Source organism: Gorilla gorilla, chromosome 9 (assembly GCF_029281585.2).
Source record: "Gorilla gorilla gorilla isolate KB3781 chromosome 9, NHGRI_mGorGor1-v2.1_pri, whole genome shotgun sequence".
In the NCBI taxonomy this organism is placed as follows: domain Eukaryota; kingdom Metazoa; phylum Chordata; class Mammalia; order Primates; family Hominidae; genus Gorilla; species Gorilla gorilla.
This window is the reverse complement of record NC_073233.2, coordinates 41,617,804-41,636,880: the sequence shown is the minus strand read 5'-3', so window position 1 is coordinate 41,636,880 and position 19,077 is coordinate 41,617,804. Positions and strand designations below refer to the sequence as shown.

The window sequence follows — 19,077 nt, the reverse complement described above, 5'->3', positions numbered from 1 at the left end:
TGGCATTTGAATCCAAATCAGCCTGCCTCTAAAGTTCGTGCTTTTTCTTAACTACTATCATGTATTCCTTCCTAAACCCACGTACTGGGGCTTCTTAGCAATTATTCCAAGTGCCCGATTTTGTGGATGACCTCAAGATGCAGTCTTCATTCAGATGTAGACCCGATCACACTGAGGCAGATTCAAAGCAGAAGAGGCGCAAGAGCATTCTCAGATGGAGAGATGCCCATGAGAGTTAAACTCCAGCTCTGATCATATTTTTTTCCACATTTTCTTCTTAGTTGAAATTAGAAAGACCACCAGCTTATACCTTGCAAACAACTGGCCTTGCAAAGGAGCCAGGCCCGACTTTTCCTAGTGCAGCTTCCTTATTATTCTCTAATAAGAAATAGATTTGATAATAGCAACTAGAATTCATTTAGAGTCTTTGTTCCAAGAACAAATTAAAGTTTCCGCTTTGCCTGGAACTCATATTATTTGAATTGAAAGCTAGAATGTCCTGGACTAAGACTGTCTCAGCAGCATCTTTGTGTAAACTCCTTCATTTTAATTTTTTTTAACTTTTTTTTTGTGGTTTTCCAGCATCCTTCCTTTTAAGACTTTGAATATCTGGTAAACACGGCCAAAAATATTCTTCACACTGATTTGGCTTGAACTTATGGATGAGAGGAGAAAACTTGCTCTTAAGAATTTAATTAGCTTTCCTGGCACTGAATTTCTAAGAGAGTTATCAACCATTCTTTTTTCAAGTCAAAACTTGCAACTCAAAACGGGGAGAAGGATTTTCTTAACATTTCCTGATTCCAGAAACATTCTGGAAGATTTTTTTTTTTAGGTTAATAGAGCAAGATAAAGTATTTTGTTTTTTTCAGGACAAGTAGTCATAACACATATTGGTCAATGAGAAAATTATGGCTGGATTTCTTATCTAACAGCTGCGTCTGTGTGTGAGGGAAGCAGGTGCAGGGAGAAAGGAAGGGTTAGTTCCCATTCTTACAAAAAGAATGACTTTTCTACTATGAGAAAGTTCACAGATGGTAAGTTTTTCAGTAAAACAAGTAAGATAAGCAGAGATAGTGTAGAGTCTTCAAAAACACAACGGTTTAAATCAGGAGGGGTTGCTGGACTCAGCTAGGTGTGTCTGGAGCCTGTGTACTAGTTCTGATCTGGACACATTATTTTTCTTTAATCTTTTCTTTCCTCCTCCTCCTTTTCCTTTGCTACTGGTTATTGGTGTGTACCATTTGCCAGACATTTTACTAAGCACTTTACATATGTTATCTCACTGAATTTTCACACGGCCTATGAAGAAGTATAAGCATCATCTCCAACTGACAAACAAGGAAGTCAAGGCTCATGAAAGTTAACTAACTTGCCCCAAATCAGGCAGAGGGAAAAGGTAGAGCCAGTACTCAACCCTATGTCTCTCTGACTCCAGACCTTGACCTCTCAACTACCACATAATACTGCTTCCTCACTGAACCTTTTCTGTTCTTTGTCCCCAGGGACAGGATGAGAACTTCAGTCAATGTTGTGGGTGACTCTTTTGGGGCTGGGATAGTCTATCACCTCTCCAAGTCTGAGCTGGATACCATTGACTCCCAGCATCGAGTGCATGAAGATATTGAAATGACCAAGACTCAATCCATTTATGATGACATGAAGAACCATAGGGAAAGCAACTCTAATCAATGTGTCTATGCTGCACACAACTCCGTCATAGTAGATGAATGCAAGGTACATTTCCCATTCATGGATATCGAGACTTGTGTATAGTAGTGCATGCTTGATTTCTTTAAAAAAAAAAAAACCATAAAGCCCTGCATGTATTATTGTCACATTTATTTTCCTAAAGAATCATGTAACCCAAGCTTCTGTGAGTCCCAGATCATCTAATTCTGTGTCTAACATGGCAGGAAATCAACAAGTCTGATGGAGAAAGAGTCAATCAGTTGCTTATTTCGTCCGTGTGATGTGAAACAACCATTCGGGTTCCCCTATCTACACCATTTAACTAATTTGACCAGTTGTCTTGAATATTTTGCCCAAGAATTTGTGGTTACTAGGCCGAGGCGGGCAGATCACGAGGTCAGGAGATCAAGACCATCCTGGCTAACAAGGTGAAACCCCGTCTCTACTAAAAATACAAAAAATTAGCCAGGTGTGGTGGCGGGCGCCCTCCTGCTACTCAGGAGGCTGAGGTGGGAGAATGGCGTGAACCCGGGAGGCAAAGCTTGCATTGAGCCGAGATTGCGCCACCACACTCCAGCCTGGGCGACAGAACAAGACTCCATCTCAAAAAAAACAAAAACAAACAAACAAAAAAAAAAACAAGAATTTGTGGTTACTGACTTTCAAATATTTTATTCCTCAAGTTAAACATCAAGAAAAATCCCCAGCATCATCTGATGTACCTAGCACAAGTAGTCCTCCTTGCTATATATCATATATTGGTCAAAAATGTGCCAACTTAACTTTACACAACTATCTTTTTCTTATTTTTGTGGGAAAGGTGAATTTTGACCTGAGAGTACCTTGCTCCAAAAGTGGGTAAACAATTTCAAGTAAAGAACAGCTATCCTTCAGGACAATTATCCAGAAATGTCTTTTTAAAAACACTACATCTCAGACAATGCCTGGCCACGTCATCTTTCTGCAGCATGGATGTTCTGGGCTCTCCTCCAAGCTGTTGGGTGCTAATTCTTCAAGCTTGGTGGGCTCTGTCTAGCCTTCATTGTAACTAATTTGACATTGTCAAAGTCAGAGTGTCATGACCAGAGTAAAGCAAACTTGGAGAAACCCTGGCAGGTGAGCAGAATCAACTCTGGGGGTTGGTTTCTAAAATGGTTCCACACAGCAGCTGAGGACAAGCTGAACCCAGCCAGAGATCTCTGGTAGCTTTTTGACTTCTGTTGACAAAGTCACATTTAATCACTAATTTCTTCCTATATTACTTCTGGGTCATTACAAATACATACTGTGGCTCTTGCTGGGCAACTAAGGGTGTCATAGAAACAATTCTCTTTACTGGATTGTAACATAGGTCCAGAATTCTAGTGGACTAGCACAGGCTTTTTCTTGTCCTCTCTATGTAAGATACATACATGGGTGAACAAGGACTCTGAAACAAATTAGGGAGGGAAACCACCCATCAAGAGGCAATTGCACAAGTTTATTAATTGACTCAGTGAAAATGATTCAAATTATTAGAAATTCAGATGTACCTAGAGGACATGATGCATTCTCATGGAAAGCTGGTGTTTCCCACATCTGAGTGAATGTGCTGGATTATTCCCCATCAAAATGTTAGTTTGAATCAACAAGCGTCAATAATCTTGTGAATGGCTTTATGTTCTATTATATTTAAGTACTTATTGTGTGCCTTGTAAGATTCAGTTGAGTGCGCCTGTCTCATTTCTGTGAGATCTTATATTTTGATTATTCATCCAGTATTTATTGAATGCCTATTATCTATAAAGCCATAAATTAGGCACTGGAGGACAGCAAAAAGAATGTATAATGTTGTAATGGTGGTAAGACTTGAACTCAAATTATTGCCATATGAGGAAAAATTATGTAAAACAAAAAAATCACAATTTTTAAAAAATTTCATAATTATATTTGAGAAGAATCCTAGTGGTTAACTGCATATGGCCCTTTTGGAATTTCTCAAGAGGCCTCTTAATATTTTGTAGGACACTTTTTGAAAAAGAAGGTGTGGGCGTGGAGATGTCTTTAGATTTCAGACTTCCTGGATTTGTTTTTGAAGGACATCAAGCACATGAGGATAAATTTGCTTCTTTTTCTTTTTTTTGAGACGGAGTTTCACTCTTGTTGCCCAGGCTGGAGTGCAATGGTGTGCTCTCGGCTCACCACAACCTCCGCCTCCCAGGTTCAAGCAATTCTCCTGCCTCAGCCTCTCGAGTAGCTGGGATTACAGTCATATGCCACCATGCCCAGCTAATTTTTTTTGTATTTTTAGTAGAGATGGGGTTTCTCCATGTTGGTCAGGCTTGTCAGTAACTCCTTACCTCAGGTGATCCACCTGCCTCGGCCTCCCAAGGTGCTGGGATTACAGGCGTGAGCCACTGCGCCTGGCCAATTTGCTTCGTTTTTTAAAGCAAACTATTTCAAGCCCTATAAGGAAATGTGAATTATCCATATCAGTAGAAAGTAAGCTCATTAGGAGTAAGGCTTTGTCCCCAGTTATACTACTGTGACCCAGCACTAAAATAGTGTCTGGCATGTTGTAGGGGACTCAATAAATATTTGTTGAATGGATCCTTTTAGCATCTTTACTCCTTGCTATATTTTAGGTAACCTTTTTGCTGGACAGTTCCATAGAGATAGTGGCTCAGTCTCTATGTAAATGGTTAGCCAGCCAACCACCTGCAAACTCATTGGTTAGTTAGCCTTTAGGTGACCAGTGGTCAAGCTGAGCAGGTCTTGAAGATGATGAAAATAGCTCTATTGGTTTATCAACTATTTCAGTTGTTTACATTTTTAATGAAATTGTTGGGTTCAGCTTAGTGAAGGCTATTTGATCCTCAGCCTTTGCTAGGTAAAGCAAGTTGATTCTTCTCACTCTAGATCAGTTAACTGTGTTGATGCTGATGTGGGAAGGAGGCAGCCAGAGCCATGGAGATAAATTTACACCCTTTCTGAGGATATCTGGGTCACATTTATTTATTCCTTTGAACTTCCTTATGGTTAATTCTGTCTCGCTATTTCCCACTTTTTAAAAACTGAGATGGGAGATGTCAGCGCTTGCTGCCAATGCCATCCTCTTTTTCTTTTGTATTACCCAAGTGGTTGGAGCAGAGAGAAGTGGGACAGGTTGGGGAATGGAGTCCTGGCTTTCTTTAGCCCAGCCGAGAAAGGAAATGCCAAAAAAATCTGCTGTCCCAGACTTTTGAAACATAGGCCCCAGTATTTACAAACAAAAAAACAAAACAAAAACACTTCCCCCCAAGTGCTGCCTGGTCTTTCAAAGGCACCACACTGTGATTGATAATTTTGTACCACTATTGATGCGGTTCATCACTGAGAGCCAAATAGGCACATTCAAGGTTATAGTGAACAGGCAACTCTCTCCGGGCAGACAGTCTGTCCCTGGCAATCTTTCTTGACAGTTCACTGAAAGGGAAACAAATTTGCTGCAGCTCTGGTCAAAACTTTAACCATTTCAAGCATTGTTATGTCTCGTTGGTCTGTGTATTCAAACTCTTGCCTGGTAATAGTAGTTTGAAGTTACACAATAGTTTTCAAGCTTAATCAGAATAACTGCATGTGGAGCATTCATTGCTAATTGCATGGTCTGTTTTTCTGAAAAAAATTGGGGGGCTAATGGGGATTGGATAAATGGTTTTTATTTTCCTTTGCTTGATTCGTTGAAGGGCACTTGGTTTTCTGTTCCTAGCATGTTGTATGTGGTCATGATGCATGCATTTCACTTCCACTTGGGTAAGAAGAAAGTCAGATTTCTTTCAAACATTGCTGCGTTTGTCATGTCTCCATATTCTAATGCTTTCATAAATCCAGTCTCTCCATTATGTGGAATATCAGTCGTGGGTTTAAGTTTGCACATGACGTTGAGGACAGACAGACAGAAGGTAAGCTAGGAAAACTACTTAGAAGTGGAGGGGAAAACCTCCTATTCTGCAAAAAGGTTCAGTTCACTTTGAGCCAGGGAAGCATAATATAGATGGTCTGGTAATTTTATCTGATTATTAAATGTCTGCATTGAAGTAATTTAGATAAACATTGTCACCAATCTCAGACTTTTAATTCTCCCTACTTTTCTTTTTAATCTTTAAAGCTGGGATAGCTTGTTTGGCACAGCTGAAATGTCACGATTTCTGATTTAAAAATTAGACACGTATGCCATCTACCTGGTGTCATTGCAACTGAACCTTTCACATGCATGAGTAGAACTAGATACCTAGTTCTGGATTTCTTCCTCTGTGGTTGTATGGAGTAGCACGTGGGCACTGTATTTTAAGGACTGTGTTATTGTGTGATGGATCTCTGGGTAGTTAGACACCCCACAACACTAAAAACATAGTAGAAGTTATTCCCCAAATTACAAAGCAGCTTTAATACCTTGATACTCCCAAGGCAAATATGGATTTTTAAAATTCTCAGATCACTGTTGAAACCCAAGACAGGTTCAAATTCAATTTGGAAAGAACTCCATTTAAAACTAATATTTCAGTCATGTAGTATAATCTTGGATTTGGTGCTTCTCCACATAACCCACAGGGCTTTTTTCTGGTTCGTGGTCTGTAAGCTGGATGTTGATGATAATTATTTTCAGGTAACTCTGGCAGCCAATGGAAAGTCAGCCGACTGCAGTGTTGAGGAAGAACCTTGGAAACGTGAGAAATAAGGATATGAGTCTCAGCAAATTCTTGAATAAACTCCCCAGCGTATCCTATGGTAAATGATGATATAAACAAGCTTTCTTTAAAAAGGAAAAAAATGCGCATATTTCTATGTTTACTTAATCTGTTAGCCGAGGCTTAGAGGAGCTCTTGTGAGTCAGTGATGACAGGCACGGTGCTGTGTCTTTGCCAAATAATGCTTTATAACCGTCTAATTTTCTCACTTGTATTATTATTTGAATGGATGCTGCTGGAGGAATCAGTTGGAATTGAAGACACGTTCTTGCCAGCTTCCCTTTTCTCCCAAGATGCAGAAATGTGGATGCTCTTTTCCCAGGGGACATGAGTAAAGCAGTGTGGTACACTCCAGGGACTTGGGAAAATGAGCAAACACACAGCGTGTTATTCCTTAAAGTGTTCTCCATGTCTCGCCTTGTTATGCACAAGAGATTCTATTAAAAGCCTCTAGAAGTAACTCCCCTTAAAATGTCTAGTAAAGCTTGCACATGGGTTGATTAAAAGCAAATACCTGTCTTAGGGAATTCTGACAATTTATCTTCCATATGCTCTTTAAGTAAAATGTTTCAAAGACAGTTTTAAAGGGAGCCATGCTCTTAAAGGCAGTTGATTAAAGAACCTGTTACATCTCTGCCTTACCCTGTGTAATCTGTGAGAACAATGGTTGAAATTTCAAAGTATGTTTCATTATTCTTTCTAAATTTGATAATTGATTAGGAAGTATTTTATATATAACCACTGTAGATATTGACAAAAGTAAGAGAGCACAGTCAACATAAAGTTTAACCAGAGTTAAATATTCAAATTTATTTATGTTTGGTTTGCCTTCACCTGGTGTAGTAAAATCAAGTGAGATTATTTGGTATGTGTTTTGCTTTGTTTAACCCAAAAGATTATTTTTTGGTTCCTAAAGAAAAAGATATTTTTAATCTGTCAATTATTTCAGTCATCATCTCATCGTCCTAGAAAGCCTGGTCATTTTACTGTCCTCACACATGGAAGACACTTGTGTTGGCTGTGCCTCTTTTAATGTCATCTCTTGATGAAACAAAAATACTGGTATTTATCCAATATGTTGAAAGTGTTTTGTTATCTTCTATCAAAGCACATAAAACCAGTTATAGGACACAGTTGGAAGCAGAGCCAGTCTTCCTCCTCAGTCTTCTCAGTAGAGAGGAACAGAAAACAAACATCTGTGCAAAACCCTATAAAAGTGACATTCCTATGGCAGAGTCCAGGCAGCCTTGAACAATGACATGGCAACAAAGGATGGCTCTGTACAACTTCACAGATGGAATCTTGTTTAAGGCTGTGAAGTTTTAAGGAATAAATAATATAATTGGTGTAGCACAGTGCCTTGCATGCAGTAGGCAGCCAACAAATCCTTAATGATTGGTAATGCAAGCTAAATTTTTTAATGTCTCTACTATCCTTTTTTATTGAATAACGCACAGTATTTTCCTAAGGTTGCTGGGTTTGGGAGTAAGCTTGGGACTTGAATCATTGAGAAATAAAGCACATTTGACTCTAAGAAGTATGTAGAACCTTGTTTATAGGTGAGAGTAGGCTGTATTGTATGAAACCAGCGGAGGGATGCTGAGACAGTCATGGTTTATAGAACCCAAATTCTCTGAGATGAGGGTGCTTATGGACCTCAAATAGCCTTTCTTATCTGCTCCTTGTGACTTCTCTCTTTTAAATCAGATACCTTTGAAACATACAAGAGACATGAGATTCCAGTTGTTTTTGTCTCCTAAACCCTAGTTATTTTGGATAAAGATCACTACTGAACAGTATTAGGCAACTTTTCATTTTTGCTTTTCAAATGACATTGGTCTTTATTTCCAGTAGATGGGCAGTAAATAGGGTGGTCAAGGGATATGATTAAGTGTAGTAGTAGAAAATGCGTTCTTTTTTTTTTTTTTTTTTTTTTTAGACAGAGTCTTGCTCTGTTGCCCAGGCTGGAGTACAGTGGCGCAATCTCGGCTCACTGCACTGCAAACTCTGCCTCTCTAGTTCAAGCGATTCTCCTGTCTCAGCCTCCTGAGTAGCTGGGACTACAGGCACATGCCACCATGCCTGCCTAATTTTTTGTATTTTTAGTAGAGATGGGTTTCATTATGTTAGCCAGGATGGTCTCGATCTCCTGACCTCATGATCCACCCGCCACGACCTCCCAAAGTGCTGGGATTACGGGCGTGAGCCACCGTGCCTGGCCAGAAAATGCATTCTTTACAGCAAATGTTATAGGTTAAGGAGACAGTTCCTGGGTTTCGCTGTGAAACTGTTTAGGATTTTCTTTAAGTGGTGTTCCCAAGAGCTTTTTTATGGTAAGTTGGAGGCTATAGGCAAAGCGTCTAGGAGCTTGTTGTTTTTTGCTGTGGAAGGCCAACTTTGGGATCTGTATACATGGGCATGTTTCTCAAAGGAGTGGTCACAGGATTGTCTTCTCAAAACCCTGCCTGAAACCTTTCTGGTGTGTTTTGTCTTCAACTTTTTCCTAGCTATCCTATTAGCCTGTAAATATGTCAGCAGACAATGTGTTTGGAAGAAACAAGGTGTACAACTTCACAAAGCAAGTTTTTCTGGTCTGAGACTTACTGTGTGCAGGAAGTCTCGTGAGAATATACTTAGAAAATCACACTTATCTGGAAATTCAATAAGTCATATTAAAAATATACAATTTCTTGAACTCAGGACTAGCCTGAAAATCCAAAATGCATGTAGAGTTGACATGTTGACATATGTCTATGTCCTCTGTTTTTATTTAAGCCTCATTTATTTCTCCCTTGCCATGCCCATTTGGGATTTTCTTTGCCCAGCATATGTGCCATAAACAGAACAAATGGATCCAGGGTATACCTCTAATAACCTTTATCTAAATAGAATACATTTAACCTGTCAATTATATGTATAGATTTATCCTAATTGGTTCAACATATATATGAATGCTTGTAATAGTCTGTTACTATTTGATAATGCATAAATGTTATATTTATATACAGTTACAGCAGGCCAGAAACATACATACACTGCATCCTGTAAGGTCTGTAAATCAGGGCTTCGACAATGCCATTCTGCTATAGACTCATTCATGTTTTTTAGGAATCAGAATCATTTCAGGAGAAAACCAACTAAGTAGACTTTAATTCTTCTCTTTCTCATTCTTGCCCTTTGAGAAACCCAAGTGGAATCATCACTTAATTACTTACTCAAATTCAATGAATCAAATCCAATCAGTGAGAAGAATAGCTTATCTTTCAAGGTAATACTTTACCTTAGATCTTTGAGGGCATGCTTCCCATACAAAGAGCATCAGAAAATCAGGGCAATCATCTAGATCTCACAGATCTTCAACATAGGACTCTAGGTTATGAGAGCTGAACCGCATAGCTATCAGTTTCAGTTTTTACTTCCTATTGAGTGTGTAGAAACACAGCCTATGGTTTTGCTGTCTGCAGAAGGTACCATACCCTGTAAAAGACAAATATTTCTTTCTCCTCTCGAACCACTAGTCAGCCTGGATATTCATGAAAGCTGAAAGAAGGGGTGCCAAAATGCCTAGCTCCTGGATTTAGACTCATGGAATATGAGAAAGGCTTAGGGAAAATTCAAGTCATGGGGAGATTCCTGCTAGGTGATGCCAGGAATCCCAATGACCTGTTGATTAGAGGGTCTCTGGTCATTTCCACTTGTGTGTGGAGAAACACATCATTTGCATATGTATCTAGTCAAGAAGCCCTTTTGGAGCAAAGTGGTTGGGAAACTCATTTACTGGGTCCACCAAAGGAAACCCAATTCTGCCATGTTTTTGCAAATACTACACGTCCCTTTGCTTTCAATAGCAAAAGTGATGTTATAGTTTTTTTACTTTTGTCAGAATCAAGGCTTCGGCCACCTGTGCAATATTTTCCCATGGAATGCAGCAGTAAATCCAAGTAGGTATATCCATGCTCAGAGAGAATTCTCCATAGTTCTGACTCCTGAAAAACAAGTCTCATCAGCTCTCATCTAGTTTGATGACTAAAAGTGCACAGCAGTTATACCCCAGTGGAAGTGATTTTTCTCACCTAGCTGCTCTCTAACTCTTACGGCTATCTAGTTGTCTGAGCTGCTGGTTTGTTTTACTTATTCTCCAACTGAACTCATTCCAAACCAAGAAAAAGGACCAAATGAAATTTTCAGTTATTATCATACTTGGTCCTTGAATAAGAATGCTAGAGTCTGGAGGCAGAAGAAGACTAAGTGAAAAAAAAACAGCCTGAAGGAATTCTGGAGTGAGTTTTGTAAGTCTAGTTGTCAAAGAAGATAAATGGTCTCCGTATCTGTAGTAATTTCTGGTTAAGCCTGGAGGGATCACTGAGTGCCAATCCAAGCAGGTGGCACTAGAGGCAGATTGTTCTCCTAGCATAGAGTGAGTTTCCAGCTGCTCATGACACATTTTCTTATGATTTTCCCTAAAAGAAAACCAAATTTTCTGCTCCACCTCTTCCTTTCCTATCATTCCACTTATTGTTGCTGCTTTGCTAACAGCCAGCTTAGTAAGCCATCACACAAGTTAGTGTGAGGCTTGGTTTTAAAATAGATAACGGAGAAACTTGATTAAATAGTATCCAACTTTGTAGCATAACACAGCTAATTCAGGCAATGACATAGAGATGATAAGAAACAACACGGTTTGGTAGAGGGAACATTTGATTTAGACTCTGCCCATTTTTAACTGTATGACTTACATAAGTCATTTTGTGTCCAAGCCTCATTTTCTCCCATATGAAAAGTGAAGGGGTTGGATTAAATGATTAAAATCCCCTTCCAGCCCTATGAGCCCAATGTATTATGATCTCTGCTTTGTTTCCTTCTTAAGAGGCTTCCTACTATAAAATGTGACCTATTTACTTTTTAAGTTGAAGTAGCCCACAATAATGAATAATCAATTTAGATTTTTCTCATCTCCTTTGGGAGAAATTAAATTCAAGCCTCTATTCATTTGATGTTTTACAACAAGCTTCGAAGTTGGCCATGTTCATTCACAGTTTGATATTTTGAGACACCAATAAACGTTTTTAAATAAAAGTTCCCTTGACTTAAACTCACCTTCCTAATAGAAGTAGTGATTTGGCTCACGGAAAAATGTTTCCAGAGTCAACATGAGAGGACTGGATGAACCTACAGCCTCACTCAAGCTGTCGTATCATTCCTGCTGTAGCAACAGAGCCCTCTCTGAATACCCAAAACACACAATTTTCTCCAACAATTCTAATTGCCCAGCCAGTATGGGAATTTGAGAGCCTTTGGCGAATAACTTTGATCACTCTTTTGAAATTTGGTGCAACACTTGCACAATCACGGCAACTGTTTGTAAATATCTTTTCTTCTCCGCCAGTATGTAGACATGCACACCCATTCACCAGTAAGCCCGCAAATTCATTTTCACATTTTCCTCTTGGTTTGTTTTTATCATGGGTATCACATTGCAGGAAGAGATGCTCTAACTTACAAGAATGGAATTTTCTGACTATCATTGCCCTCTTCAAGACCTGATTAGTTTCTAGGGTGGATGGGATACAATGCGTGGTCTACAAGGTCCATGTCACCAGCCATGATCTTTAAACAACCTCTTGCACTTTCTGGCACTGCTGCAATGGCCCATGGTGGACACCTCTGCTGTCTGTCCAGACTTCTGCTAAATAGAGTAGTGTTGGTATTTGTTTTGTTGTGAACTCCTTTGTTGTCAGAGAAGACTTCAGCTCTTCAGGTTTGCAGGGGCAAGATGTAAAGCTAGGACTGAAAGGATTGGGTTTTGTTTTTCGGCCGGCTTTTTTCCATTAGTGCAAAAAACCTGATGCAAGGGCAGCAAGATAAACACAATTTCTTCATTGACCCAGATAAGAACCTGTAGAAAAGTGAGAGATGCCCCTAAGTTCCTATTTCATTTATCCTAAATAATATCCTGAATAACTACTGATCAGTTTTTTTCTATGTCCAGCCTTGCTTCACTTTCCAACCTCCAGGCCAAATATTCATTTTGATATTTTACAAAATCCTTCTGGTTTTTACACAGGGCCCTTTTGTGCTGAGAATAAAACCAGCTATTGGAACAGACCTCACTGCTTTGTAGAGTCAGCAGTTGACCTAGAGAATGGGTAGCAACAGGTCCTCAGTTTCTCTGGAGACACCCCCAATCCTTGGGTGAGTGTTGAAACCTGACAACTGACTGTTAGCCTTGTCATCATCCTCACTGGAGATGGAGATGTTGCAGTCGGAGCCTCACTCCTTCTGGGGCACTGTTTCTTCTCATGGCAACCATTTTGCCTGCCTGGAAACAGCCTGTTGCCTTTGCTAGGGGGCAAATACACACACTAGCCAAGGAAGTTGGTCCAGCACATCTCTGAGGTTTCTCCCCCATGGACCCATGGAGTGAATTCCCTGAGATAAATGATCAGAAAGTTGGCTGTCTGGTGGTTTAATACTCCATAAGAGTTACTTCCCTTATAGTTACTTTGGCATCTAGATTTTTCTACAAATCACCTTAACTCCCTCCCTTTCTCTTTCTCCTGGAAAACCTCAGCATTGCATCTCCATGTTGCACAACACAGATCAGATTATCTGGTCACTATAGAGATTTGTATATAAAAAAACTACTTTTTTGAGGATTTTGTATATTGTTTTTCTATTTGTTTTCTACAGCTTGAGGAAAGAGCTGGCAAACTGTGAATCTAACTCGATCTTGTTGCCAGCAGATATATTTTGGCTTCCTGGTAAGAGTCTGTGTTACCAGGGACAATATATTGCCCTCTGATCAGTATTGCACCCTAAATCCACAAATTCCTCCAGCCCAGTCTTACATTTTTTAAAACAAATCCCCTAGCTTGTTTGCTATTATTTATAAAGAGCATTAGAAAATGTATTTATAGACCTGGATGTTATATGTTTAATATTAATTTAGCCTTTAATAATGTTATAGGTTTGTAACTATTCTTCAGAAATTATAAAGAACTCAGTGTAGACTGAATTAATCTATTTAGTATCTGTAATTTTGCAGACATATTTTCTTACAGTATTTTCTATGTAACCACACATGTAGAATTATAACTAATTAGAGCACAAGAAGTTTCTTCAGCAATTTAGAGCTACCAATTGTTTCTTGACTATATAGTCACATTTGACAAATTTAAGAACCCAGTCTTTAGTGATGCAATAAACAAAATGAACCATTAAGAACAAGGAATTGCTTAAATCCCTTAGCTGGTGAGGATATACATCTAAGTAATTCATCTTTCTAACTCAAGGAATGGTGCTGATTTTTTAAATTTTTGACACCAGGCCTTGTTTTTCCAGCTGAGCATTCTAATTTTGCTTTTCTCTAAGACTATCAAAGACAAGGTATTAATAGTAGGATTATTTCTAGATCAGAATGTTTCATACCTTCCTAAAGGTTTATGTGAAAATTGGCTTAGGAAAACTTTGAGTAGCAGAGACTGAGGATGAGTGCTAGAGATGAAATCAGGACAGATTTGTTGCAGTTAATTCTTGCCAAGCAAATTAGTGGTAAATGTCACATTGTTATGTGAATTAAGCACACATTTTTAAAGAAAGTTTACAAAAAATTTTTAGAACCAACTATGAGGCAATACTGTATCACTGGGGGCTGGAAGTGGGGGCTTAGAATCATACTGAAATTGTTTAGAAGAAGCCCAGGTAGTTTCTGTCCTCAGGTGAATAACAGACTATATAACTTCCCCGAAAGGTAAAACGATAGCCACTGCAAAGACGAGGTGTCTTCCTTCCACCAAATACTTTCTGAGATGGTGGTAGGACTAGTATTTTTACCGTGGTTTAAAAAGTAGTCAGTTACATAGAAAGTGTATTGGTATGTATTTGAACCTGCTCTTCATTAAACAAACAGATTAGATGTACCCTCGACTGGCAATAATTGTATCTATTTTCAAGTACAGCTAGCTGTCAAAGCATGAAGCTCTTGTGTATACACACTGACACTTGGTTCACGCATGAAGAACAGTGCCTATGCACTTTGTGTAGCTATAATGTAGGGATCTAGGTGTAATTTCAGTGAAATGGTGTATAGATGTATTGTAATTTAAATGTATATGTTATTTTTGGCTATTCATCTAAATGCAGTAGACATGTTGATCGGTGTTTTGCAAACATTTCTTTTCCTTCTTAGATAACTAGTCGTGAATCATTTCTCCTCTTTCTCAGTGTGGTTTGGGAATATATATGAGTGAAGAATTTATCTGTGAATCCTTTGTATTGATGATTGTTTGAAAGTCTGTGTGTGTCCAGCACCTTTGTAAATACACAATTCAGAGCAGGGATGGGCTGGGTGTGTGTCCTGGTTCTTAGTGAAAGGTCATCTCATGTCTGTTTAATACGTGGTGAATGCAACTGTGGAACTTTTGATTACCTAGACTTAGGTAGGTTTAGAATGAGAACATCCATCTACAGTCCTCCTTTGCTTGGTGGATTGGGCTCAGAGAGACAAAAAGTTAGTCTGACCCTGTGCATATTAGCATCATGTCTTTAGAGAAAGTTCAGCCTCTCTGGTCGCCAAATACTCATCATGATGCTCATGACTTAAAGGTTCTGAGGAGCCTTGTCTCCCTTGGATTTTTGAGTCAGGGTACAGGAAAAAACATTGCTGACTAACTAACTGCAAATGCACCTGCAGGTGAAACCCTACGAAAACACAGTTCTGGCTATAAACTTCACAGTTCTCTGTAAAAAACTTAGAGCACTAGAAGCACAGGAATAGTGAGTGTACAGCTTATGCGGTTGTAGAGGGGCAACTGATGAACACAGGTCCCACATATATGAGGGAGTATGACCTTCTCTACCTAATATGTTCTGTGTGCATGTTTTGAATGATTGAAGATGGGATTAACTAATGCAAATATACAGTTGCCTCCTAAAACACACATTCTGTATAATTATCACTAAATACAATGCTGTGAGGTCTATAGTTCCTGTAACCCCTTTCTCCTCCCCAAGGACAGAGAAGAACTAGCCATGTGCTGTAGGGAACCCTGAGTGCCCTACTCTTTTCCCAAGAAGGGTAAAGCCTACAATATCATCAGGGGGCATGAAGCACATTAATTTGCAGTGGCTGCTTCATATGAGGAGATATGGTGGACAGGCTAATTTTTCCTTGAAAATGTGGTTTCTTCAACTTCTTTCAAATTTAGGATGGAATACTTCCTGAAATAAAACTGGGCTTTATGCAGGATTCTCTTTGAAAATTCTTGTATGTCCAGAACAAAAGATAAAACTAATTGTATTCCTCACATTCACAATCCCCATTGGTCTGAAGTCACGTAGCACAGAGCATCTATAGCACATAGTGTTTAAAGACTAATGAATGCAAAAAGATAAAATCTTCAACTAATTTTTGAATTGTTTCTCATATATGCTACTAGAAAATGCCTTGTTGATGAAGCACATTTTGGGTAGTTGAGGTCTTTTTTTTTCGCCTTTAGCTTTCTAAGCTTTCTTACAATGTGGACTGATTACTGTAACATTTCATGTGTAAAATAACTGGATATTCTTTATATACTGGAAATAACCTGTGAATCCAATATTTCACTAAGTGTTTTAACTTTTGTGTATATATCTCTCATCAATAAATGTGGATTTCAATTTATTTTGGTTGTTGCCTCTTCTTTAATTCCCATTTTAGACTAATTGTTGGTTACATAGTAGTGTTCTTTTTGTAGAAACATGAATTGATGTCTACAATGTTAAAATGAGTATTTTCTAGGAAGCCTAAATATCTATTGGAATTACATCGTGCAATCTAAAGTTAGTAAGTTGAATGAAATGGTATATAGTCAATGAATCAGCTGGTATGGGGTAGCCCTCAAATCTCAGGGCCTTAAAACCAAAGTGTATTTCTTATTCATGTGACATGTCCATTACCAGTTGGCTGGGAGACTCTGCTCTGTGCTGTCCTCACTCAGGATGTATGAGGGAGGCTCCATCTCCATGCTTTTGCAGCTGCCAGTGCAGGAAGAGGAACATGGCAAATCTTACATGGACTCTTACAGCTTCCCCTGAATGTATGTACCTCACTTCTGCTCATATTTCAAGGGCCAAATCAATTCACATAGCTCCATCTAACTATGAAAGGAAGTGCAACCTCACCAGATTCACAGGAAGAAAACTGGAACTAGTTGGTGAATAGCTCTAATGACTATCAGGCCATGGAAATCCCTTAAATCATTCATAAAGGATAGAATACAAACATATCATTTCTCAACAAGTTCAACATAGCAAGTTTTTCCTCCAGTATTGGAAAAATAATGACCGTGGAAGTAAGGGGCAAGCCTTAAGTGGTGATGCTGTAGAAATAAAATGCATGCTCTTCAACAGTAGGATCACACCCAGCATGGTGAGATTCTGATGCACTGAAAGGTATATGTCCAGGAACAGAGACCCACAGAAAGAGTGGCAGACTCTTGTGTCACACTGTAGGACACCCACTGTTAGATGGCCTGGATTAGTTAAATTGTTTTCTCTTATTCTATTTTAGGGGAAAATGAGGCAAATATTTGATTTTAAGTAAGTAAAATACATAGATGTGATACACCACGATTTTTTTCACCACTGTCGGTAATTTATTAAAATATTGAAAATGGACACTTCATTTGAAAAGACATGTTTTATTCTTCCCTTGGAGCCAGGTCTACATCCCATCCACATTCAAAATGTTATTAAAATCTTAATTACAGAAAATATGCTCATTAGTAAATCTTTGAGCTGCCATTTTATTTTAAGATAGCAGATAGCCACAAATCAGAGTTAAGGTAAACTTCTTAATGCTTTAGTATGTATACCCTTGGGTCCAAATCAGCCACTCCTGCCAAAGGCAACACAGCCAGAGAGAGACTTGACTTTGCTTGCTCAGGGAATGTGATTTCCCTGCTCTTCTGGATCAGAGGTGTTTAATCCATCCTTTGTGAGGGCCCGCTAAGTGTTGCTTTTAATTACCACTGCATGAAAAGGAAAAATAAAAAAGAATTTACAGGGGTAAGTAGGGAAAGAGTAATTGTGGACTGAGAGTTTTGACCCAGGAATTCTGGTCTCCACTCAGTCACTGAAGGGTCATACGAATGTGGCCAAATGTCTTTGCAATTTGGAAGTCATCTTGGCATACATAAAATGAGGGGTTTCAAGTAGATCACTTCTACGCTTTTGGACTGTGAAATTTGAATTATCTTACCCAGGTAAGTCATCATGACTACAGATTTACTTTTATTTTCTAATCTTACTATCTTAATATAACATCTCATACCTACAAAAGAATCTCTGTAACCCATGTCTTGGTCTTATGCCACATGAGATACTAGCCCACAAGCCCACTACCCAATGCAAGAGCTATAGAGCGTCGCCAACAGCCTTCCTTCACCCTGTGCTCCTCGCTTGTTCTCGTGCTCCTCCCTTACCTTGTTCTCATGCTTTACTCCCCAGAGGAAGCTGCTACTTGCAATTTTGTGTCTATTGTTCCCCTGTTGATTTTTTTTTAAATAGTTCTACCCCCCCACATATGTGTACCCAAACCAGCTTTGCTTATTTTTGAGCTTTTTTAAAAACAGTGCATGTAGTCTTTTTGAACTGTTCTTTTTCTATTTAACATTGTGTTTCTCAGTCCATCCATGTTGTTTCAAGTAACTGTGGTTTGTTCATTACATGGTTGTGTAATAATATGATAGCATGTGAAATATGTCATGCTTTGTTTATTCATTTTTTTGGACAGTGGACTTGTGCTCTTTTCCAGGTGTTTTTCTATGTCGAGCAGGGCTACTATGGACATTGTCATCTATGTCTCCTGTGTGTATGACCCAGGAGGCTTTAGTGCATGTGGTCCTAATTTTTAAGAAGTATGTGTATGTGACTGAAAGGTTCCTGTTCAAATCTTTTACCCATTTGTCCATAGCCCCATCAGTGAGTCCACTTGTTAACCATTTGGCACCCTTAATAATCCATGCACTGCTAGTATTCCCCAAGTGATTCACACACTGCTAATAATCCCCTAATGATCCATGCACTGCTAGTAATCCCCTGGTGATCCATGCACCGCTAGTAATCCCCTGGTGATCCATACACTGCTAATAATCCCCTAGTGATCCATGCACCACTAGTAATCCCCTGGTGATCCATGCACCGCTAGTAATCCCCTGGTGATCCATACACCTCTAGTAATCCCCTGGTGATCCATACACTGCTAGTAATCCCCTGGTGATCCATGCACCGTTAGTAATCCCCTGGTGATCCATGCACTGCTAGTAATCCCCCGGTGATCCATGCGCTGCTAGTAATCCCCTGGTGATCCATGGACCGCTAGTAATCCCCAGGTTATCCATGCACTGCTAGTAATCCCCTGGTGATCCATGTACCGCTAGTAATCCCCTGGTGATCCATGCACCACTAGTAATCCCCTGGTGATCCAAGCACTGCTAGTAATCGCCAGGTGATCCATGCACTGCTAGTAATCTCCATTGATCCATGCACTGCTAGTAATCCTCTAGTGATCCATGCACTGCTAGACCCCTAGTGATCCATGCACCACTAGTAATCCCCTAGTGATCCATGCACTACTAGTAATTCCCTAGTGATCCATGCATTGCTAGTAATCTCCTAGTGATCCATACATTGCTGGCTG

General features: G+C 39.3%; 1 protein-coding gene across 5 annotated transcripts in view; it reads left to right on the top strand.

The window, feature by feature from the left end:
* SLC1A2 (solute carrier family 1 member 2) overlaps positions 1–16,059 on the top strand; it is a 168,252-nt gene extending 152,193 nt beyond the window's left edge. For all 5 annotated transcript variants that reach the window (XM_019036414.3, XM_019036412.3, XM_019036413.3 and 2 more), the window contains 2 exons: positions 1,506–1,737; positions 6,317–16,059. In XM_019036414.3, the coding sequence (XP_018891959.1) occupies positions 1,506–1,737; positions 6,317–6,388 (304 nt within the window). In that variant the 3' untranslated portion in view covers positions 6,389–16,059. The remainder of the gene's footprint in view (positions 1–1,505; positions 1,738–6,316) is intronic.
* Positions 16,060–19,077: the final 3,018 nt, after the last annotated feature.